General features: G+C 38.5%; 1 protein-coding gene across 2 annotated transcripts in view; it reads left to right on the top strand.

The window, feature by feature from the left end:
* DYM (dymeclin) overlaps positions 1-25,101 on the top strand; it is a 238,356-nt gene that overhangs the window by 159,917 nt on the left and 53,338 nt on the right. For both annotated transcript variants that reach the window (XM_079784585.1, XM_079784586.1), the window contains one exon: positions 12,342-12,444. In XM_079784585.1, the coding sequence (XP_079640711.1) occupies positions 12,342-12,444 (103 nt within the window). The remainder of the gene's footprint in view (positions 1-12,341; positions 12,445-25,101) is intronic.

Raw genomic sequence — 25,101 nt, 5'->3', positions numbered from 1 at the left:
TTTATTATTCAAACCCGGATTCTATTTAATAGTTCCACTAGGACAAATTCATAAATTGGGACTTGCTGGCCAAATCAAGACATATTCTGAGCATATGGTTATGCCATTATTATTAATTATTTGCATCTCATTAGCATATCATAAAGAAGAAAAATTAAAATCCTGAGTTTTTAAAGGGATACATAATATTTTTTAAAATATTTTTTTATTGATTTCAGAGAGGAAGAGAGAGGGACTGAGAGATAGAAACATCAGTGATGAGAGAGAATCATTGATTGGCTGCCCCTTGCACGCTCCACACTGGGGATCGAGCCCACAACCGGGGCATGTGCCCTGACCAGGAATCAAACCGTGACCTCCTGGTTCATAGGTCGATGCTCAACCACTGAGCCATGCCAGCTGGGATTCATAATATTTTTTAGGATTTTTTTAAATTGAATTTATTGGGGTAACATCCTATCTAATAAAAGAGTAATATGCAAATTGACCATCACTCCAACACACAAGATGGCCACCCCCATGTGGTAAAAAATGGCTGCCCCAATGTGGACACAAGATGTCCACCACAAGATGGCCGGCAGGGAAGGGCAGTTGGGAGGGACCAGGCCAGCAAGGGAGGGCAGTTGGGGGGACGAGGCTGGCAAGGGAGGGCAGTTGGGGGAGACCAGGCTGGCAGGGGAGGGCAGATGGGGGAACCAGGTCAGCAGGGGAAGGCAGTTGGGGGGACCAGGCCGGCAGGGGAGGGAAGTTGGGGAGGACCAGGCTTGCAGGGGAAGGCAGTTGGGGGGACCAGGCTGGCAAGGGAGGGAAGTTGGGAAGGACCAGGCCTGCAGGGGAGGGCAGTTGGGGGGAACCAGGCCGGCAGGGGAGGGCAGTTGCGGGGGACCAGGCTGGCAGGGGAGGGAAGTTGGGGAGGACCAGGCCTGCAGGGGAGGGCAGTTGGGGGGAACCAGGCCGGCAGGGTAGGGCAGTTGGGGGGAACCAGGCCGGCGGGGGAGGGCAGTTTTGGGGAACCAGGCCGGCAGGGGAAGGCAGTTAGGGGCAATTGGGCTGGCAGGGGAGCAGTTAGGCGTCGATCAGGCTGGCAGGGGAGTGGTTAGGGGGTGATCAAGCTGGCAGGCAGAAGCAGTTAGGGGCAATCAGGAAGGCAGGCAGGTGAGCGGTTGGGAGCCAGCAGTCCTGGATTGTGAGGGGTTCCAGATTGGAGAGGGTGCAGGCTGGACTGAGGGACACCTCCCACCCCCACCCCACCCCCGTGCACGAATTTCATGCACCGGGCCTCTAGTTGGTTAATAAAATTATTTAGAAATCAGGTGTACAATCTGTGATACATCATTTGTATATTGTATTGTGTGTTCACCACCCCAGGTCAAGTCTCTTTCCATCACCATTCATACCCCCTTTACTTTCTTCTTTCTACCCCATCATAATATTTCTTTATAAAAAAAAAAAGAACTGTAAATAGTTAAGTGTCATATTCTGGCCAGGACTAGTGGGACTCGTCACTAAGGTTGACTTACAGATGTTGGTGTTTTCATGGCAGTGTGGCCTGGTGCTTCGGTGTGGGGACAGGCTGCCAAGGCTTGAGTGCTAGTTTCCCACTGAGAAGCTGGTGGTCTTTAGCCAATAAGGTGGAGATAATAGGAATCCTGCCTCTGGGTTGAGGCCAGGTTTAAATGAGATAACTAATGTATGCAAAACACTTATCACAGTGCTAATGTCACATAGTGAGCACCCAAATTCTGCTATTATTATTTTTCCCATGATTACTGCAACCACTATTTATTGGTGGTTAGCATGTTTTCCATTTAAATTAAAGTAATAAGTACTTTAATTTTTCTGGTGTTCCTGGCAGCTCCCTGCCTTTTATTTGTAGTGATAATTCAGTCTGAAGGAAATAAGTTTAGCAAATTATTTTCCATTCCAGCTTTAATATGACACAGTTCACATCTCACTTTCTTTTTTTTTTTTAAATATATTTTATTGATTTTTCACAGAGAGGAAGAGAGAGGGATAGAGAGTTAGAAACATCGATGAGAGAGAAACACCGACCAGCCGCCCCCTGCACAACCCCCACTGGGGATGTGCCCGCAACCAAGTCACATGCCCCTGACCGGAACCGAACCCGGGACCCTTCAGTCCGCAGGCCGACGCTCCATCCACTGAGCCAAACCGGCTTTGGCACATCTCACTTTCTATCTACCAGTTCTCACTTTTCAGAAGTAGATAGGTTCTTGCAGTTATATTGTTGAATTATTGAATATAGTAATTATCATGTTGCAATCTAGTCAGTCTTAAAAGATGTTTTCTGCAGCATTATGTTTTTCAAGTCCAATTTCTGTTCTGCGCAGATTGATGGTTGAAGAGTAATCATTTAATTTTCTGTTTTAAGTAAAAAAGCTAAAACTTACTTTTTCTCTAGAAGTGGGGGTGGGGGTCTTGCCAAATAAAAATAATGATATGATTTAGATCTTTCAAGTTTTAAATAATCATTTAAAGAGATGCATGAGATTGTTACTGATAATTCAAGTTGAACAAGCTTTTCTTTGGTCCACTTGTACTTATTATTTCTTTTTTCTAGAATACTCTTTCCCAGATACCCCCACAACTCACATCCTCACTTTTTTTAGGTCTTTGCTTAAATGTCACCTCCTCAGTGAAGCTCTCTGACTGTCCCATCCAAAATCAGAAATCCTCTCCAGCACTCTTCATTTTTCTTTACCTTTATTTTAATAAATAACAGTTATTTTAGAAGTACTGTGATAGTTCTCCATAGCGATAAGATAATACATTATTGGAGTAACTAATTTGTGCTTCTTGCTTTACTGGCATGGCTCAGTGGTTGAGTGTTGACTCATGAACCAGGAGGTCACGGTTAGATTCCCTGTCAGGGCACGTGCCTGGGTTGTGGGCTCTATCCCCAGTGGGGGGCATACAGGAGGCAGCCAATCAATGATTCTCTCTCATCATTGATGTTTTTATCTCTCTCTCCCTTTCCCTTCCTCTCTGAAATCAATAAAAATATATTTAAAAAGAAAAAAAGTTTGTGCTTCTCTAATACCTCAGTAACCCAGTCGTCATGGAACTGAGCTTTTTTTTAGAATTGATTTGCTTATAAAAGGGGTTATGTAATGTTGAATATTCTTGGTCTGAAGTGAGTTGCATTGGCCATGGCTAAGATCAGAATGGCAGTACTGCTTCAAGTACAGCCTTCTGGAGAAAAGGCAAATATATATATATATTTTTTTTTCAATGAAAGAGAAAGTTTGCACTGTTGGTTCTGGAGGCCCAAGAACCCTAACCTCCCTTCTAGTTGGGAAAGAGGAACTGCCTCATCTTAACCACATCCCTATGTGTGTTAGACACTTTGAGCTGCCATAACAAAATGCCACAGACTGGGTGGTGTAAACAACAGAAATTTATCTTCTCACAGTTCCGGAGGCTGGACGTTCAAGATGAAGGTGCCGGCAGGGTTGTTGTCCAGGAAGGGCTCTCCTCTTGGGTTGCAGCAGCTGTCTCGCTGTGTGCTCATGTGATCGCTTCTTTGTATGTTCCTGAAGAAAGAGGGGGAGCTCTTTGGTGTCTCTTCTTACAAGGACAGTAATCCTGTTGGGTCAGGGCTCCACCCTTTTGACTTCATTTAGCCTTCCTTTCTTCTTTACTCTATATCCAGCCACACTCGAGATTAAGAGCTTTACCATATGAATTTTGGAGGTCCACATACATTCATTCCATAACATACTGCATCCCACATTATTTCTACTTGTCAATTTAGTTCAATTAAACAAACATTTTTTGAGAACCTTTTAAACATACAGGTACTTGCTAAGTACAAAGGAGGCCAAATGAATTATTCCATGCTCAAGAAATTAGTCTTTTAGTGAGGGAAGTAAGCATGGATACAAGAAAAATGTGGTCAGTGTTTTCTCTAATTTTGAAGGGTGAGTAAAAATTTACTAGGCAGATTTTTGTAGGAAAGAGACGTTTAGGCCAGGAGGTTAGCATGAGCAAAGGTATGGTGTGTTCAGGAAGTGATTATTGTGGATAACGTGTCAAGTAAAATCGAGAGTGGTAGACTTGAACTAGAAATTAAGACTGCTTTGTGGTGTTTGTTTTCCCTGAAGGTGTTATAACATTATCGGAAAAAGTAAAGAATACCTAATATGTTGCTTTCTATAATGAAGAATAACGTTTTAGTAGAGTAGGAATGATTGGCATTTATCTACAAGAGACTAATTGTGCAAATAAAATACAGTGGTACAAAGTCTAAATGAAAATACAACAGATCGAAGGATGTGGGATGCCACTAAAGCAGTATTTAGGGGGAAATTTATAGCCTGAAATGCCTATATTGGAAAAGAAGAAAGGCCTCAAATCAATTATCTCAGCGTCTTCCTTAAGAAACTAGAAAATGAAGAGCAAATGAAACCAAAATAAGGAGACTAAAGACAAGAGTATAGAGCAGAAGTTGGTGATACAGAAAACAGAAGAGCAGTAGAGAATATCACTAAAACCAAAAGTTCATTCCCCAAGATCAATAAAGTCAATACACCTCTAACCAAGATTGTGTGTTGAGTAATTTTTTACTATATCCCAGACATGTGAGTTATCGTGGAGACTCTGGATTCTATTATAAACCAACTGGTCGGTCTGTGATAGGACAGGGAATACATATTCTCCTTACTGGGGAATCAGGGATTAAATGGAAAGGCATTTACATAAAAATCAAAGATTTTAAGTTGGACGATAAATATAGTACTGGGCTATCGCAAAACCATGGTGTGCCAGAGAAACACAGCTTTCCATCGAGTTAAAATCATCTTCACCACCGCTCCTCGTTTTCCTGCCAGAGCACATCTCTCTTTTTGAACATCCATCTAACCCCAGCACCTTGACTCCAGATGCTTTGCTCAGTTTCATGACATGTGGCCTCTCCACTGATTCTCCCAGATAGAAACTACATACTGACAGCTGGTGGTCCAGACGCAGCCCAGAGAGGAGCTGAGTATTGTTTGCACAGTATTGTTAAAAAGTTAGACCTTGTTGCTAACATGTAACAGTTTCGGAGTTGGGATAGCTGGTAACCCAGAGCCCATATTCCTACGTGCCAATAATTAACTGGAACTGACCAGTGGCCTTTTCCTTAGTCTTCCTATGAAGAGTTTTTACATTAATTTTCTCATTTAATTATTACATGAGAAAATTAATGTAATTAATTTTCCGTTTTAGCAGCTGTCACTGTCATCACTGCATCTAAGGAAACAGCTCAGAGAAGTGAAGCGCCCAGGTTTCCTCAGGTAGCTAGTGGAGGACTAGTGTTTAAGCACAAGTGTGTCTGCATTACCCTAAATTCCTTTCTTCATAATATTAAAAAGGACGTTATTTTTATCTGTCACTTCAGTTGAAAAAATTATCCTATCTAATAAAAGAGTAATATGCAGATTGATCATCACTGCAACACACAATATAGCTGCCCCCATGTGGTCAAAGATCCTGCCCCCATGTGGACACAAGATGGCCACCACAAGATGGCCAGCAGGAGAGGGCAGTTGGGAGGCACCTGGCCTGCAAGGGAGGGCAGTTGAGAGGGACCAGGCTTGCAAGGGAGGGCAGTTGGAGGTGATCAACCCTGCAGGAGAGGGCAGTTAGGGGTGACCAGGCTGGCAGAGGAGGGAAGTTGGGGGCAAACAGGTTGGCAGGGGAGCAGTTAAGCATCAACCAGGCTGGCAGCGGAGTGGTTAGGGGGTGATCAGGCTGGCAGGCAGAAGCGGTTAAGGGCAATCAGGATGGCAGGCAGGCAAGCAGTTGGGAGCCAGCAGTCCTGGATTGTGAGAGGGATGTCCGACTGCCCATTTAGGCCCGATCCTGGTGGGATCTGGCCTAAACGGGCAGTCGGACATCCCTCCAGGAGTCCCATATTGGAGAGGGTACAGGCTGGGCTGAGGGACAACCCCCCGCCGTGCACGAATTTCGTGCACCGGGCTTCTAGTTAATATTATATGATGCCAGCTCTAGAGCCCTGAGTAACAAGTTGGTCACGTTATTTAAATTATGCAAGGTTAAAATTTCAATTCATTTGTCACTTTTTCCTAAATTGCTTAAGATCGGATTTAATCTAGGCTACTCTCTCTTTTCTAAAATGACGTTTGTTGTCAGTACTGTCCAAATAAGTTACCTATAAGTAATTGAGGAATATGTTCATTTTAACACTATTTTCCATGTAAATACTTGAACATGATTCCCTTCCATAAGAATAACAAATCATTGCCACCAGAGAACAAAGATAGGCACTGATGCTTTTAGTTTTCTGTTTTCAGAAGGAACATAGAATTTAAACTCCGCTTTGAATAAAAATTATCCATGGTTTAGATAACAAGTTGTATCTTTCATCAAGAAACAAATGTCTCTTCCTCACAAAGACAGACTTGTATATTCTGGCTAATAAATATTTACTTTTGGTCTGAACAGATTAGATTCCTTCATCCCAGACTGTTTGTGTCTATGTAAATAGTATTGTTATCAGGCTGGAGCTAGTGTTTTCAGGTTTCCGCACACAGACTACTTGACAAATAATTAAATACAGTTATTATTTAAAAGTCCATTGGAATTAGCCCTTTGTATGCCATAAGCGTCTATACTATAGATGCAGGCGGCGGATTTTTAAAATTAAAATTCAAAATACGCGTGGCAGTTAACTGGTTAAATACTAACTTATGCTGTGGGTTAATGAATATTTGTAATATAGGTCATGTACCTTACTCTTCGAAAAGTAAGGAAAGTATTGTTAACCCTTCCCACTTTAGCTTAAATTTTAAAAGAAATTTAACAGATCCATGTTTTTAATAAAGTATCCTTTGCCCAAAGCTTTCTTTTTGGGGCGGGGGGTGGGCGGGCGAGAGGTGGGGATGATGGTGCTGGTGGTAAGAAAGCACCTTTTACTGCTTCTCTCTTTGCTGGTTGAAGAATGAGCAAAATATCAAAGCAGTTAGGAACATCTTAAACGGTAGAAACCTTGATGTCAAGTAGACCTTGAACAAGCTACTTTCCCTTCGCTTCCTTCTCTGTAAACTATGAATAGAAATGCTACTTACAAATTCCCCTTGACAGTAATTTCTGTAAAGGCCTACTCCTGTACTTGGGATGTAATAGGCACGCTCTAGATGGTTCTGTCACCCTCCTCTTAACCATCATCAACAAGATGACTACGGTTTTTACTGACATGAAGACATATTGTGTGGCAACCGTATATTCCAAGGCGAATTTTGTGACATGTGATTTGTAAACAAATGGTAGAAGCACATTAGGAGAAAGTTAAGTATTCAGTGTGTCCGGGAATTTTACAGTAGGTTACTTGCATTGGGCACTGTCCAAGATACAGAATCATGGATACTCTTTGAGCCTAGTATGTGTGCACTGGATATTGGTCAAGTGCGTTTACAGTTGTAATTACAGTTCAGTGAAAAATCTGTGTGTGGCTCAGAGACACCAAGCTTCAGACTTTAAGTGACTGTGGGTAGCAAGCGATAATAGTTTTGTACATGAAGACAGTGAGGTCCTAATGGAATGGAAGGAGCACTGGATTAGGAGTCAAAAGATCAGGATTATTCTACCTGTCAGCACTCAGCATCAACTTGTCAAGATACGTTTTTCTTCTTGTTTTTCCTCAACACGGAAAGAGGAGGGCTGGATTATATCTTTAACATCCCAAATGTAATGAACCAGTGCCTTTCAGTGCATTGTAATGGGATTGCCTTGTACAAAAAATAGCTTAGAGCCAGCAGAGGGAGCACAAAGCATGAATTTATGCCTGGATCTTAGGAAAATTGGGGAGTCATATGTGGTTAAACATTAACTACAGTTCTTAAAAAACAGGAGATTATTTCTTATCAAGTTATGCCCAACTTGATTTGAGCTATAATATTATCCTGAAATAGTGACATTTTTACAATTACTGGTAAAATTTTACCTCTGTAATTATTGGTAGTTAAATAGAACTGTGTTCTAAAAAGACATTTAAAAATGGTTATTTGTGGGGATCACTATGGTTTATGTTCTGTATTGTTAAATATATTTTAATTTAAAAACATTTGTAATTTTATCATAATCAGAAATATTCTGGTTGATACTGTAGTAACTCCTGTTTGGACTTAGCTCAAAACTAAAAGGGACTGTAGCTTCAAATATTACAGGCTTTTAAAATCCCATTTAAGTGATACCTCATTTATCTAGCATCCCTGAGAATTATGGAGTTCCACATATTTTCCAGATAACAAAAGTATGTTTTATGAAAGCACTATCTTAAAAAATGCTTTGAAAGTATTTCAGCCAAGACATCTTGCTGTTGCAGACTCACAAGTTTGTAAGTACAAGACTTGGTGCACGTTTGCATCCATTTCTGGAGGCTGCAGGGATATTGCCATGACTTGGACAATTGTACTAAACAATAATGGAATATTGAGTTTGCTCCACTTCTATCTCAAAACCCTTTTCTTGTGTTTTTTTTTGGGGGGGAGGGTTCACTATTAAATTTTCTCCATTTCCATATACTTCCATCCTGGTTTCCCCTTCTTCATTGATTTTATTATGTAGAAGTTTTAGCTGAGGAAGGTAATAACTTAGCTTGTGTACAATTGTGTTAAATCAGGTTAATAAGACTCAGAGTTGAATTCACAGCTCTCTCTTGGGCATTGATAACCACTTCATGCTAGGAAATCTTTCTCTGTTTGTGGTTTGGGTTTATGTCTTTAGACGTGGGAAAGGAGGCTGGCCTATATTTGAGGATGAGTCATGGTAGAGGTGGGTTTCCTGTGAAGTTACTATAAATATACATATTTAGTTTGTTGGGTTTTCTAAAAAGTATGACCCGTGTAAGATATATGAAAAGTAAGTCAAAATTAGGGATAGTTTTTCTTTTGAGATAAATTAAATTACCAAGGTTTTAATTTACTTAGGTCTTTCATACTAAATAGCATTTCTGACCAAATTTAGTCAAAATTAGAAAAATCTGCTTAATAATCCTTTTACTTATTAGATATTTTTTCACTGAATTACTTTAAAGTTAAAAACAAAAAATTTGCATGAATGACTGTGAAAAATAAAAGTAATTGTCTTTAAACTTAATGATAGAATCTCTTTCTTTTCACTCACTTGTGTTTTTGGTATAACTACCAGGTCATGTATTGACAAGTCATATATTTTAGCCGTTATTTTTAAAATATTTTCACTCATAATAATTACTGTAACATAGTTTTTAAAGTTAATCATCTTTCAGTTTTCATTCTATGTCTTCCTTATTTAGTTACATTAACCAGGAGAAATTCAATTCCAGGTATATTTATTGCTTTCCCTTTTTTGTTTGGGCATCCATTTATGCCTCTGAGTCTTGCCAAATACTATACTACAACTGACCACCCAAGTTCTTTGTCTCAAAAACTTCTGAAATTTCATTTATTCCAGGAAATGTATGGAAACCAATTAGAAGACTCTTACTGATTTCCCTCTTTATACATTCCCATGTAAATTTGCATCATACACTATCCTAATTTACTTTTACCTTTTTACTTCCATCACCTTTAAAATAATTTGTACATTAAAAAATATATACCCCCTAATGCACTTCACTGTTATGTTCAGTAATTCTTTTAATCAGCAGTTTTACTTCAAGGAATAGTCTCTCCCCTCTAGTAGACTAAAAATTGTGTACAGGGCATTCATTGCAGTGCTATTTATAACACAAAAAACTGGGAACTTTGCACTGATTGATAGTGGTCAAATTATGGTATATCCATATGCTTAGTATCAAGTAACTGGCACTAAAAATTGTTTGTTGACTGAATTCAGGAATATATTGTTAAGCAGAAAAAGTGCAGGTACAGAACAGTTTATATTTTGTGGAATAAAAAAAGATGGGTGTAAATGGACAGTATTCATTTATTCCTTGATGCATATAACATTTCTAGAATCATATACAATAAATTGCTAACATTAGTTACCAATGGGTCATAGGAACAGGCTTGAGTAGAAAGTACAATATTTACTATTAACTCCAAAAAGGAAAAACAAAGCAAAGCAAGACTAACTTCAAATGGAGAAGACCCAGAAAAATAAAGTGATTGCAAAAAGTGCACATACCCTAATCGGTTGAATCTTGTTTCCTACTTTTTAGATAGCATTTTCATTCCACTCTTCTTACTTTCCCGTTTGGCCTCTGTGATTTGCCTTCTATTTAGAAATGCCTTTGCTCTTGCATAAATCTTTTTCCTTCAAGATTCTATGTAAGATCTAATGCCTTCATGAAACTTTGCTAGACTATTCCATTTCAAAGAAATCTGTCTCTTAGACATATGCTTAGTTTTAATCAGTATACAATTTCACACTTATTCATTCAGTAATTATTTCACTTAATTATTTTTTCCCAACTGTATTTAGGTATAGATTTAGAGAAGTTTCTTGCCTCTGTTAATTTGCTTTGGATAACATGCAGCATTACCAATTAGTGTTTAAGGAATTTTTATTCTTGATAATGTTAAAACTTAATTTAGAAAGAATGCCTACTAACCTTATTTTCAGTGAATATCCCATTTAAACCATCTTAAATAGTTAGGGATTTTCCTAAAAAGATATTCCAAGTAATATTTTATTTAGCAGGCTTTCACTAAGATATACTAGAGTAATGTTTTTGACATTTAAAAAAAATTACTACAAATTATACCTCAAATTTATATGGAAAAGTACCTGGAATCAGAATTGCTTTTATTTTTAAGCTGTCATCTCGCCCAAAGAGGAATTCTTTACTCATTAGCTATAGTAGAGTTAATATCATAAGCACATAATTATGTATACTTGAAGCATTCAGGATTGTTTTGTCTTCTTGGTGAATTGGCTTTTATATCATTATAAAATCTCTCTATCTCTAATAATAATATTCTTGTCCTGAAACCTACCATGTCTAATATTAATAGAACCACTCCAGCTTTCTTATGACTAGTGTTTATATCATTTTTATATTGTTTTAATGTTAACTTATCTGTATCTTTAAATTTACAACTGTTACTCTTGTAAACAGCATGTAATTAGGTCTTGCTTATTATCCAGTTTGACAATCTCTGCCATTTCATTGGAGTGTTTAGCCATTTATATTTAATGTAAATTAGCTTTATCCTTTGAAAATTGATCTTTTTAGATTTGTTAGGGTAAATTTGAGAATGCGGTAATTATTACTCTGGGTTAGATGAACTCTGCTTCTAAAGGATGGTCTTTCTGAGAATTCAACTGAATGCCCATGTTCAGTTAGTTTTATCCACTCTGGCTGGTGGGAACTCCAGTATTCCTCAGCCTTTTGTGACCTCCAGAAGTCTCTGTGCAGTTTTCAGCTCCTGGGTAGTTGTTTAACTGCCACACTTTGTGGGGGTTTTCTCTGTACTATACAGCTTAGTGGTTAGCCAAACACTACGGAAGAGCCTTTGCAGATTTCTGGACCTCCCTCTTGCATTTCTCCGATCTAATATCTGCCCTGCAAATTCCAGCTGCCACAGCAGCCTCAAATTCATATCTCTGTCTTATCAGCTCAGCACAGTGTTATTGAGTGTACTATTTGGGTTCCACTATTCTGAACTACAGTCTGGAATGTTCCTCTAGGCAAAAACTCACCATATATAGGTCTCTCTTCTTTTAGGGGTCAGAATCTTGCACTTCAGATGTTGTACAACATCTGAAAACAGTTGTTTCATATATGTTGTCCAGTTTCTTAGTTGTTTACAACAAGAGAGTTATTCAGTACCAGGTAGTTCATCATTGTCAGAGGCAGAAATCTTATAATATATATATATTTAAAGTTATTCTTTTTGAGAAATAAAAATATAAAGCTATAAAATTAAATCATAGACTCTGTTATATTAAAGAAATAATCTAATCCAACACAGTAATTGAAAGGTAAGAAAATTGAGATAAAACAAGCTCATGTGACTTGTAATAAATTACACTGTGAGTTACTCATAAAGTCATTTCATAACCCAGGTTTTCTAAATGTTTGTCTTCTGTTTTTTCCCACTATAGTAATCTTCTGAAAATTTCTTTGATGCTTGAAATATAATTTTAACTTGTCAATTTTTTAATACTTCAGAACCCTTATACTTTAAATATTCTTCTCACTTCATTTTTGTCCTACCAATAGCATTGTTAATCTTGCTATTAACACAAGCATGAAAGAAAGAATCCTTACAAGTGTGTTTTAGAATGATTGACATTCTGTGGAACTATATAATTCCATGTAAGAACTAGCAAAGAAGACACTTAGTTATTTTAATATAATTGGAGTCTCTTTTTTGTGTGTGTTTTTTCAGTTTGTTTTCCTTGCTGTCTAAAAAACACAACAAAGTTCTGGAACAAGCTACACAGTCCTTGAGAGGTTCACTAAGTTCCAATGATGTTCCTCTACCAGATTATGTAAGTAGTTACCGTTACTTTGTCAATAAAAAGTTTTCCTTTCATTGCTAAATGTGTAAATAACAATACCTCTCTCTTCTCAAGATCTGCCTGTGATCCTGGTGCCCTAGAAATCTCGAATGCACAAATGAAGGAGTGACATCTTAAGTCAAGGGAAAACATTTTAATGATTACTAACAAATGGTTGAAGAAAATCAACCTAAACCAATGATTTTTCATAATTAGAACTCTTATTACCTTAGTCAATAAACCCTCTCAAACGAATTACAGAAAAATAAAAGGAGGGTTTTTATAGGAAGTATGCAAAGGTTTCTCACTCAAAGGGAAGACCTAAACACGGGTTTCATAGAGAACGAGAACCTGATACTGAAAAGCTATTGTACTCAAGAATATACTGTCTTTCTGAGGTCATTTTGTTTCTGTTCTCTGCTGCTTTTTGCTTCAGTTTTATTCTTCTGCTTACTCCAGGCCAGGTTTCTCCATTTGCTGACTGAAATAGCAACCCCAACCCTTCCTCTTCTACCTCCTGAGCCATAGCATGTCTTTGTGTGTGTCCCGCCATTAGCGCACTGACCAGAGTCTTCAAAGTCCTGGGAAAGAGACTCTAATTGGCTCTGCCCAGGTCAGGTGCATCTCTAGTCCTGTCAGCCATGTCAGCAGAGAACAGCAGGAACATCTGCCTTGGTTCTTCCACTTTAAAGATGAAGAGCATAATACCACGTGATGGAATCATTATATAGTAATAGGAAGGAGAATGCATTATGAGTTCACAGATAGGGCAGTGCCACTATCGGTGACATTTCTTATATTTTGGAACATGGCGTAGTTGAGGATGCTAAAAATTATCTTGTTATAAGCCACAGAAGTAGTTCATCAAGCTCTATCTAATAGGACCTCTCTGAATCCCCAGACAACAACTTAGTGGGTTGATAATTTAGAAACTTTATGAGAGAATTTTTAGATTCTGATTTTGAAGTGGCGATGCATACCAGACAGCCAGAGAGTTGTTTTGCTTGTTTCCTGTGGTTTGTTTCATTTCTAAATGGTTGTGCTGATATGAGACTGTGGGAACAGCACCCAGTCCGGATAGCAGTCGCTGATAAACAGAGATAGCTGTGTGCAGCCACAGCCTGACTGGGCTATTTTTCTTCTCGTTCATTTATTTATTTTGTGTGTGTGTGTGTGTATGTGATAGGATCTGTCATCCCATTAAGGTATTAAGATTATAATTCCAAAGTACTTCTCTCTCACACACACACACAAAACATTTATCTTTTACGGTCTTCCTGTTAGTTGAATATTCTCAACTTTTAAAAAATTAGTATAATAGCTCACTTACTTCTGTCCTTCCCATGACTTGTTATAAGGAAACTGTGTCTTCTTAATGGCTACTTGGAAACCTGTAAAGGTCAGCATGGCAGTGGGAATTGTGTTTTTTAGGAGTTTGAATTTGGTTCATCTATAAATGTTTTGTTATTTTTGTACAATTATCATTTGATTTACGTAGTATTTCTCTGTTGTTACTCCACACACAAAAAATGTATACACTCTTGAGATTACCCTAGCAGCATTCCCCTCGAATAAGAATCCATAAAATGATATTTCTTTGAGAAAATGGGTCATATTTTATAGTATTTTCCAATTATGGAGGTGATGGTGCAATGAGGGGATGTTGAACTCTAACAGACATATGAATTCTCCTATTGAACATCACAGTTTTTAGAGTCACTGACTATTTTCTTCTCGCATGAAATTTTCACTGAGTAAACATGAATTTCTTAAAGCATCTGCTTCCTGGAAATACTGGGAAAATTCCATTTGGAATCTGTCATTAACAGTCCTCATTTTAATATGAACTTGAATTTTGCTGCCTTTCCTCAGAGTTAATTAAAGAGGGTGGGCACCACTGATTCAGCACTAGTGATGGTAGCTGAGTCACTACTCCTTCGGCCACTGGGCTGAAGGTGATTGAAGAAAACAGCGACCTTAAAAGTAAGCACTGCCCTATGTTCTTCTTCCGTGATAACTCAGAGTGTGCTTTTATTCACCATCCCCATTGCCCAAACACTATGAATAAGTGTTTTACACCTTTGAAACCATGTTTTCATTGTCATTCTCTTTTAAATTGTCATTAACTGGGAAATAAAATATGTTCCTCCCTCTTCTTCCCCAGAAGTTTTACTTAAGTGTCTTTGCCAACCAACAACCGCATAAAATTCTGTGATAAAAAGGAAAATGGAGGGTCTTAAGGCAGCCGTGGGTTCCCTGATGCATACTTGCTACACCAGGATTGGATAAACGATATTAGCACAGATTTTGAATAAGTGCTTAAAATAAGGATGTGTTTTTATTCTCACTGTAGTACATAGAGTACTTTCAGTCTACCTAGAGGTTTCTGAGTTTATTAAGAAAATGTTTATTCTCATTATACTGTATAATTCACAAGCCAATTGAATAACAACATAGAAAGCAAATAACAAGTTACAAAAACATTAGTATTATTACTCTAGTACAACCATGTTTGCCTGAATGTGCCAGGGGAAACCTCAAGCCTTCCACCAAGTTGTAGATAAGGAGGAAGTGCCCGGCTGCTTAAGGGAAATACAAATTACACTCAGGTCCTCTGTGGGCGAGAGAGTGAGGGCTGGCTCTGCAGGCGCTTTGGGGCAGTAAAGGTGTTTAGGGAGCAAGTGAAGTTCAGTTGACTTGGCTAAGCTTCAGTGTCTTTATATCAGGGTTTCATAAAATTTAATTCAGTGACTAAAGGGACAGAGGATTGTTAAAGAAGACTCTTTCAACAATTTTTTTTAGAACTCTGATCATATACAGTAGAACCTCAGTATAGAAAATAAAAGGAAAATAATAAATGAGTTATACTTGCTTATTAAACTATAGGCATGGTTTTTAATTATGAATATTGTCACAGTATCATATAAGCTTTGTTTGCCTAATTTCTAACAATCACCTTAGCAACTATTTGAGATTAGAAGAATCTAACTTGTATTCTAGGTGGAACCATACGGGACCAAGTTATATTTATTGTCCTTTGATCATCAAAGGATTTTTTTAATCTTTCCTTAGGACAGACTCTCCCATTTCATTCCAAGCAATGAAATGCAAAGGCACAAGCCAGAATGAGCAAGAGCCAGAATCAGAAAAACCCATTTCCTTTCCTTATTACAAAGCTAAGCAACATTTTCCAACACCCTTGCATCTTGACGGGGGGCGGAGAGGAATGTCTGACTAGCTCTCAGTGGGGGAATGTAGGTGGAAGTGCTATAACCACTGCACCATCTTACACACTTCCCTTCCCCTCATCATCTGCTATCTAGATGCGGGAAATCCAGTGGGAGGGAGAGCCTGAGGTCTTAAAATCATCTCATGGAAGGCAAACTGGGTATGTTGGACTGTGATGCAAAGCGGAATAAAGCTTTACTACATTAAAAAATATGAACAGGAGAAACCAAGATGGCGGCATAGGTAAACACCTGAAATTGCTGCCTCCCACAACAACTTCAAAACTACAACTAAAAGACAAAATGGACATCATCCAGAACCACAGGAAGGCTGGCTAAGTGGAAATTCTACAACTAGAAGGGAAGAGAAAAGCACACTGAGACTCAGAGGAGCTGCGGAAGTAAAGTGCAGAGGTACGGAGGCGCATGCGCGCACGGAGAAGGCTGGCAACTGGGTATGTGGCTGGCTTTTTCAATCCAGAGGGAGACACAAGCTCCCAACTGCTCTGAACTCCAGTTCCAGGGGAGACTCTGGAGACCCAGACTCATACGGGGAGAAACTGGACTGTCTGGCTTCGGGCGGAACTCGAGGGCGGCTTTCTCTCAGAGGTGCTTGCAGCGATTACCAAGGGACACTGAGACATGGGGGCCTCTTAGGGCAGGGCTGACAGGAAGCCATTGCTGTTTGCTCCGCCCTGAGACTCCGCCCCATCCAAGATGTGCGCAGAGGCTTTTGCATATGAATGGCCTGGTCCTTTGAAATCTAAACTTACCTAACAAACTGCAGCTGAGTCAGAGAGATCCAGAACATCCAAAAGAAGGCCCAAGGCCCCACAGCAGCTTGCATTGCTTCACAGCTGGGCCTCATCTGGGCACCTCCAAAACACAAACAAAGAAGAGGAATCTGCAGATCTCTCCGTAGCTCCTGCTGGGTGGCCTCAGGCAGAGGCTAAATTAGCACCTCCTTGGAGATCCAGGAGCCAGTGTACCCAGGGGTCAGAGTAGGACCATCCAGATTACAACTCCTCAGATCCATAAGGGACACACTCAGGGGACAGATTCAGTGAGCACCAAAGGCCCACTGAAGCAAGTCTTGCCTCATAAGGGTGTCTCCAGCACAGAAGTTCTCCCAGCATAGACACAGCTGATCCTCACAGCCAGTTGGCCTGGAGGTCAATTCCTCCCAGTGATACCAACAACAGTCAAGGCTTAACTACAACAAGACTGTGCACACAGCCCACAAAGGGGTGCACCAAGAGTGTCTACCTCAGGTAACTGGGGAGGCTGAGCCACTGGGTCCTATAGGACACCTAGCACATAAAGACACTCTGTCAACTCAGGGAATCAGCCAAAATGTGGAGACAAAGAAATAGGTCACAAATGAAAGAAATGAAGGAAAGCAAACGACTGGATATAGGGTTCAAAACCACGGTTATAAGGTTTTTCAAGAATTTCCTACAAAAGGCCGATAAATTTAGCGAGACCCTCGAGGATATGAAAAAGGACCAACTAGAAATTAAACATACACTGACTGAAATAAAAAATATTATACAGAGACCCAAAGCAGACTAGAGGAACACAAGAATCAAGTCAAAGATTTGAAATACAAAGAAGCAAAAAACACTCAAACGGAAAAGCAAAAAGAAAAAAGAATCCAAAAATTTGAAGATAGTGTAAGGAGCCTCTGGGACAACCTCAAGCGTACTAACATCAGAATTATGGGGGTGCCAGAAGAAGAGAGAGAGCAAGATACTGAAAACCTATTTGAAGAAATAATGACAGAAAACTTCCCCACCTGGTGAAAGAAATAGACTTACAAGTCCAGGAAGCGCACAGAACCCCAAACAAAAGGAATCCAAAGAGGAACACACCAAGACACATCATAATTAAAATGCCAAGAGCAAAAGACAAAGAGAGAATATTAAAAGCAGCAAGAGAAAAACAGTTAGTTACCTACAAAGGAGCACCCATACGATTGTCAGCTGATTTCTCAACAGAAACTATGCAGGCCAAAAGGGAGTGGCAAGAAATACTCAAAGTGATGAATAGCAAGAACCTACAACCAAGATTACTCTACCCAGCAAAGCTATCATTCAGAACTGAAGGTCAGATAAAGAGCTTCACAGATAAGAAAAAGCTAAAGGAGTTCATCACCGCCAAGCCAGTATTATATGAAATGCTGAAAGTATTCTTTAAGAAGAGGAAGAAGAAGAAAAAGGTAAAGATAAAAATTATGAACAACAAATACATATCTATCAACAAGTGAATCTAAAAATCAAGTGAATTAAAAATCTGATGAACAGAATAAACTGGTGAATATAATAGAATCAGGGGCATAGAAAGGGAGTGAACTGGCAATCCTTCGGGGGGAATGGGGTATGGAGGGTGCAGGAAGAGATTGGACAAAAATCATACACCTATGGATGAGGACAGTGGTAACCGGGTGGAGGGGAGCTATGGGGGGAAAAAAGCGGAACAACTAGTAATCTGAACAATAAAGATTTATTTAAAAAAAATAAAAGCAAAAAAAAAAAAATATGGACAAAAGGTCTGAATAGACATTTCTCCAAAGACGACATACATGTGACAGAAGCACATCAAAAGGTGCTCAACATCATTAGCCATTAGGGAAATGCAAATCAAAACCATAACGAAGTTCACACCCACTAGGATGACTATAATAAAAAAGGCAGATAATCACATGTGAGGGTATGGAGACATTAGAATCCTTATATTACTGCTGGTGAGAATGTAAAATTATGCAGCTGCTTTGGAAAACAATTTGCAGTTTCTCAAAAGACTAAACAAAGAATAACCATATGACCCAGCATATGGTCATAAGTACCCCTAAGGAATTGAAAACATATGTCCATGCAAAGAAGTGAATGGTCATAGCACTGTTATTCATAATAGCCCCCAAATGGCAACAACCCCAAATGTCTGTCACTGGTCCATGGATAAATAAAAGGTGGTACATCCATACAATGGAATATTATTCAACAATAAAAAGGAATGAAATATGCTCACTCAGCAGCACATATACTAACAGTAATGAAGTATGATGCATGCTTCAAATGGATAAACCTTGAAACCATGCTAAGAGAAAGAAGCCAGTAACAAGAGGCCACATAAGGCAAATCTTGCAGAGATAAATAGTAGATGGTTCGGCGTGGGGAGTGAGTGCTAATGGGTACAGGTTTTCATTGGGGGATGATGGAAATGTTTTAAAATTAGATTGTAGCAGTAGTTGTACAACTCTGTGAATGTACTAAAAACCATTGAATTGTACATCTTAATTCAGTGAAGTCTATGGTGTGTGAATTTTATCTCGATGAAGCCATTTAACAAAAAGGTAGTGCTTGGCCCTAACCCGTTTAGCTCAGTGGATAGAGTGTCGGCCTGAGGACTGAAACATTCTGGGTTCGATTCTGGTCAAGGGCACATGCCCGGGTTGCAGGTTCGATCCCTGGGGCGTGCAGGAGGCAGCTGATCAATGATTCTCTCTCATCATTGATGTTTCTATCTCTTTTCTCCCTCTCCCTTCCTCTCTGAAATCAATAAAAAAAACTTTTTTTAAATAGTCTTAAAAAAAAAAAAAAGGTAGTACTTTGGAGCACTAGAAAAAACAAGTACTATTTGTTGAATGTAATAGCAGATAGACATCAGCTTGGCTGGCATTATAGCATGAGGGTAAATATAGGAAAATAAATCTTATACTTTGAAAAACTTAATATTTTCAAGGAAGAAAAACATGTTTCTTGTAGAGTGACTTGACTTTAGAAAGTGCTAGTCAATTAGCTACACAGTTATGCAAAGGTATGTGTATTTTTCAGCCTTGTTTGAGAGCAAAAAGGAAAAAAAAAGGGGAACAAGTAAAATAACCATCAATAGGAGACTGAATAAAGTACATATTCATTCAATACAACATTCTGCAGCCATTTTTTAAAAAGTGAATTCAGTCTATATGGGTTTATATAAAAAGATATAACACTTAAATCAGTTTTTTAAAACCCACACAGTATAGTGTACAGGTTAATGTACATGTCTGTTTAAAAATATGCATTTAATTTTTCTAGAATAATGTACAAGAAGCCATTAAATAGTGGTTACCTGTGGGAAGTAAGACTGAAGGGTAAAGAAAGTAGGACTTTATAGTTTTTACATTAATATTCTTCATATGTATAGATCTTGAAATCTTTTTTAAGTATATACACAATTTAGCCTCCTTTCTTCCTCTTTCCTTTATTATTTTTAGATAATTTTAGACTTACAGAACAGTTTTAAAGAATTTTTATATACCCTTTCTCTTTTAGAAATGTCTTATATATCACAGAACATTTATCAAAACTAAGATATTACCCTTGGTACAATACCGTTAACTAAAATACAAGTCTCATTTGAATATTGCTAGCTTTGACACCAGTGCCCTTATTCTTTTCTAGGATCCAATTCAGGATCCCACATTGCATTTTGTTGTCAAGTCTCCTTAGTCTTTCCTTGTCTTTCATGACCTTGACACTTTAGAAGAGTACTGGTCAGTTAATTTGTACCATGTCCCTCAACTTGGGTTCATCTGACATGCATTGTTGGGAAGGATACTACAGAGGTGATAGGCCCTTCTCAGTGCTCCGTATACATGATGCTGGTGTTTCTGGTGATGTTTACCTGTGTTTTCTTTGAACACCTCACTAGGGTGACGTCTGCCAAGTTTCTTCACTGTAAACTTGCCAGCTTTCCCTTTTTAGTTACTATATATTTTGGGGAGATACTTCGAGATTATGCCAATAAGATCCTGTTTCTCTTTAAACATTTTCCCACATATTTTAGCATCCTTTGATTGGTCTTGCCTGCAGCATATTTTACTGATTTATTAATGATTTTCTATTTGTCTGATTTCTCCTACTTTTAATAATTGAAGTCTTCTGCAAGGAGACTTGCACCTCTCCCCAGCGTGTTTATTTAGGCAGTTATTATTTATATCAGTATGGACTCCTGGATACTAATTTATTCCCTGTTTTATAAACCAGGACTATTATTTCATTGGTACGTAATTCCAACTTTGGCCATTGGGAGCTCTTTCAAGTTGTGTTCTTTGCCCTTTGAATATGTACCTATCTTTTTTTTCCTTCTCTTCCTCCCTCACTTTCTTCCTTCTCTCTTTTTTTTATTTATTTTTATTAGATCCTCAAGATGTTCCAACTCATCTTGTATTTCCCCTGCTTCAGCCCTAGAATCAGCCAATTCTCCATGGAGGATCATGAAATTTAAATCAAGGTCTTTCTAGTTACTTTCATAATGCAGAAACTAGTGTAAAAAACAAACTAACAGCCTACTATGGTGAATAAGGTTGGTGAACACCCCTAAAGAACACAACTGCTTTGAACTTAAATAGATCCCAAGCCCCACATTGATTAGGTCCCAGGAAGTTTGTTCTTTAATGCAATTGATTTTAAAATTCAAATAAATAGAGCCTGTGGCAAGTGAGCAAGCTCCCCACCCACCCTGCCACTTTTTTTCCTAATTAAAAAGCAGGCCTGACTTAAACATAAGACCAATTTTCTTGGTTGTATTATAACTTGGCTTTGGATGCACTTCTGAACGAGGAATTCCAGAGAGTTTCTAAGAATGCTTGTGAGCACAGTTTTTAGTTGGAGGGCTTACTCCCCTCTTGTTAAAATAATAATAGTAATTATTATTACTCCTTCGTCCTTAAAAAAGCATACCTCAGTTGAGGGAAAGAATATTGGCCTTTCTTTATTCCCAAAAAGGAAGTTTGTCTTGTCCCTTCTTACAGAGTATGGCAGAATATTCTAAAGAGTTTTTTTATTTATCATTAAAAATACTTAAATAACTTTTATGTTGCTTCCTCTGGCTTATAAAAGGAAATAGGATGTGTTTGAATTGAAATCTGGCAATGATTAATTAACGTTATAAGTAAAGTTTAAAGAATACAGAAAAAATAACCCATGCATATTAAATTCAGTAGCAGTGTGTGATAAATTTGTAAAAACCAGTGATCACGGTCCCCCCTCCCCCTTTTCATTGTAGTAAAAAAAATTCTAACCTGCTACTGTGTAGAGATAATTTTTTTAAAAAGCACCTTTTCCAGAGATTTTTTCAAATTCTTTGTTATTTAAGAAACCATTGTTTTAATTTTCTGTTTGCTCAAATTTTGATTGTTTCTCCCTCTCTCTTCCATTCTGCCTGAGTTTGTAGTTCTTAATAGGAAGGAAAGAAGTCTACTATTTGGAATTTTCTTTGATATATCCTTGATTTACATGGCAAATAGAAAGCAGCTGTCTATTTAAACATCTAATTCTTGAAACCATAGTCCCCTCAAGCGTCATCTGGAAATAATGTAACTTGTAAAACAAAGCTAAGAAGAAAAGGCAATGTTTGTTTTATGTGGGATGAATGATTTCTGTTGGGGTCCTTTAATTCGGCTATTATGAGGGTTATTAAAAAGCTGTATTACAAAAGAGGTTTAAATGAAAAGAATTTTTTGAGCTGGTATCTTATTATTACAGTTGATTATAGTCAAAGCTGCAAATGTTTTTAAAATGGCACTTTTAGTTTCTCCAGATAAGAACCAAAAAAAACAGTAATCTTACTCAGTGTATGAATGGAAATACAACTCTTTCCTGAGTTGATTTAATTTCTGAAAACAAATTGTATTTGAGAATTCAGCTCTACCTGTTTTTCTGGAAATTTCATGGATCTCTGGAAAATTCTTAAGAATCCATGTAAGAATATTTGGAGATCACCTTATGCATGCAAAAAAACAAAATGATCATTAGAGCATGAGTTTACCTAGATTTCTGGTATTATTAGAAGATTCAATGAATAATAGATAAAGTTAAGCCTAACTTGTTTCTAAATTTATTCATACTAGTAAGTTATTTGAGCTCTGATGTGAGATCTCAGTCATGAGAAGTGGTATACCCTACTTTGGGAACAAGTTAGTTTTTGCTTTGGCAGTTGTTAGAGGCTATTCCATGATTGGAGTATATTGGTTTTCTTGATTTGTTATTACAACAGAGCAGTTATTTTTGGACAGTTGACATGTAAGAACCAAATTTCTTCACTAAAATATACTTGGCACCACGGAAATGAAATTAGCATGTCTGTTTGATGATCGAAGGGCAAGCATGGTTAATTATTTTCATGCCTTTGGGTCACCTGTAATCTCTCACTTGGTATTTTCTATGGTCTCCAGTTTGTATTTTGACTGAGGTGACGAGGAGGGTATTGGGTTACTCTGAAACACCTTTTTTTCCCTTTAATGTACAGTGCTCGTTGATCAGTTGAGTGAATTTATCCTTTTTAAGGGTCATGTTTGAAGCCTAAAAAGTCCTGAGCCTTTAATAACCAGGCATTATCTTTCATACTGGTCCATGACTTCAAACTGGAACAAGAGTAACTTTTGTTTCATTATTAGTAGTACTTTAGCTCATTACCAACTTCAAGTCCTAAGTTTCCATATCTATTGTGAATACTCCATATAATTACTAATATTCTCCAGTAATACCAGTTAAAAAAGAGTAATGTGTGCCTAAACACATGCCATATGGTACTTGAAATGCCTTATTCTTCATCCAACAAGTAGTGAGCAACTACTGTTTCGTTTTTAAATATATTTTTATTGATTTCAGAGAGGAAGGGAGCAGGAGAGATAGAAATATCAATGATGAGAGAGAATCATTGATTGGCTGCCTCCTGCACACCCCCTACTGGAGAATGAGTCTGGAACCTGGGCATGTGCCCTGACCAAGAATCAAACCATGACCTCCTGGTTCATAGGTCAAGACTCAACCACTGAGCCACACTGGCTGGGCTGAACAACTACTGTTTTATCAGGCACTTTTCTCCGTGTAAAGACATCATTGAAGATAAAAATTTCTGCTCTCATGAAGCTTGCATTCTAATAAAGAGAGATGTATAATGATTGCAGGCAGAGGTAAATGAATGATTAAAAGTTCCCATGGGAAAATAAAGCAAAATAATGCAATGGCACAACAGTGTGAATATACTTAGCATTGCTGGACTGGTAGAAAATGTCATGTGTCGCCCTAACCGGTTTGGCTCAGTGGATAGAGCGTTGGCCTGTAGACTGAGGGGTCCCAGGTTCGATTCCAGTCAAGGGCATGTACCTTGGTTACAGGCACATCTCCAGTAGGAGGTGTACAGGAGGCAGCTGATCGATGTTTCTCTCTCATCGGTGTTTCTAACTCTCTATCCCTCTCCCTTCCTCTCCTTTGAGAGAGAAACATCGACCAGCTGCCTCCTGTACACCTCCAAAAATCAATAAAAAATATTTTTTACAAAAATGAAGAAAATGCCCTGTGTCTTTTACTACAAATTTTGTTATTGTTAAAGAGTATGAATAGTGGGATCTGAAAAACTAGATTTAATCTTCATGTGACCTTGGCCTTATTAACCCCTCTGATTTTTGGTTTTCTGATTTCTTAAATAAAAACAATAATGCCTTGCCCATGGGATTGTTGTGAGAATTAAGTGAGAGAATGCACAGAAAGCACTTAGTGCAATATTTGGCACATAACAAGTGCTATGTAAATGTTAGTGGCCATTGTTACTACTGCTACATCTTCTACCACCTGAATGATATTCTCCCATCCCTAAAAACTCAGAAAGACCAAGTAAAAGTCTCTTTCCAGTGCCCTGTAGCATAATGGAATCAGTTTACACTGCAGGTTAGACTCGGTGTGAACTTGGTTGGTAAATACTTAAGTTAGTGACCTTAGAGAAGTTATTGTAGCTCTCTGAGCTTCAGTTACCCATCAAATGAAGATATCTACTCTGTAGAGTTGAATTTAATATTAGTGATTATACATATAACTTTCTTAGCTAACGCCTTGATCATAGTAGGTTTTCACTAAATGATGGATATTATCATGTCACTAGTGGCCCAGTGCACGAAATTCGTGTACATTAAAAGGGAATTAATTAGAGGAAATATTTTAATATTGCTATTTGCCCTTACTCTATAATAGAAGTGTCAGAGATGAAAGAAAATTAGTAAAATGTATATGAAAATCTTCCTGCTGTCAGAGTCTGGGGCGCGCTGTGGGACCCAGAATCAAGTCCCCGCCCACCCATGCGCGCCTCGAAATCGTGCGAGACCCAGACCCAGCCGGCCCCACCCCCGTCAAGCCTCGCAGGGCGGGGGGCACAGCCTCAGGTCCCCTGGCCCAGCCTCAGGTCCCCTGGCTCCGGCGTGAGGGCGCAGGGGCCAGACGACCATTTGCATATTAGCTCTTTGTTATATAGGGTGGTTATATTCATTCAAATATATTTATCATTACTCAGTAATGGAGGGTAAGACAAGCTTTTTCATGTATTCTTCCTGGGCAGAATTTACCTGAACATAAGAATAATCTATTTCTGAGTTAATTGTGGGCTT

The sequence above is a fragment of the Cnephaeus nilssonii genome, assembly GCF_951640355.1.
Source record: "Cnephaeus nilssonii genome assembly, chromosome: 11".
Taxonomy (NCBI): Eukaryota; Metazoa; Chordata; class Mammalia; order Chiroptera; family Vespertilionidae; genus Cnephaeus; species Cnephaeus nilssonii.
Note: the sequence above shows the minus strand (reverse complement) of the source record. Positions and strands in the feature narration are given on the sequence as shown.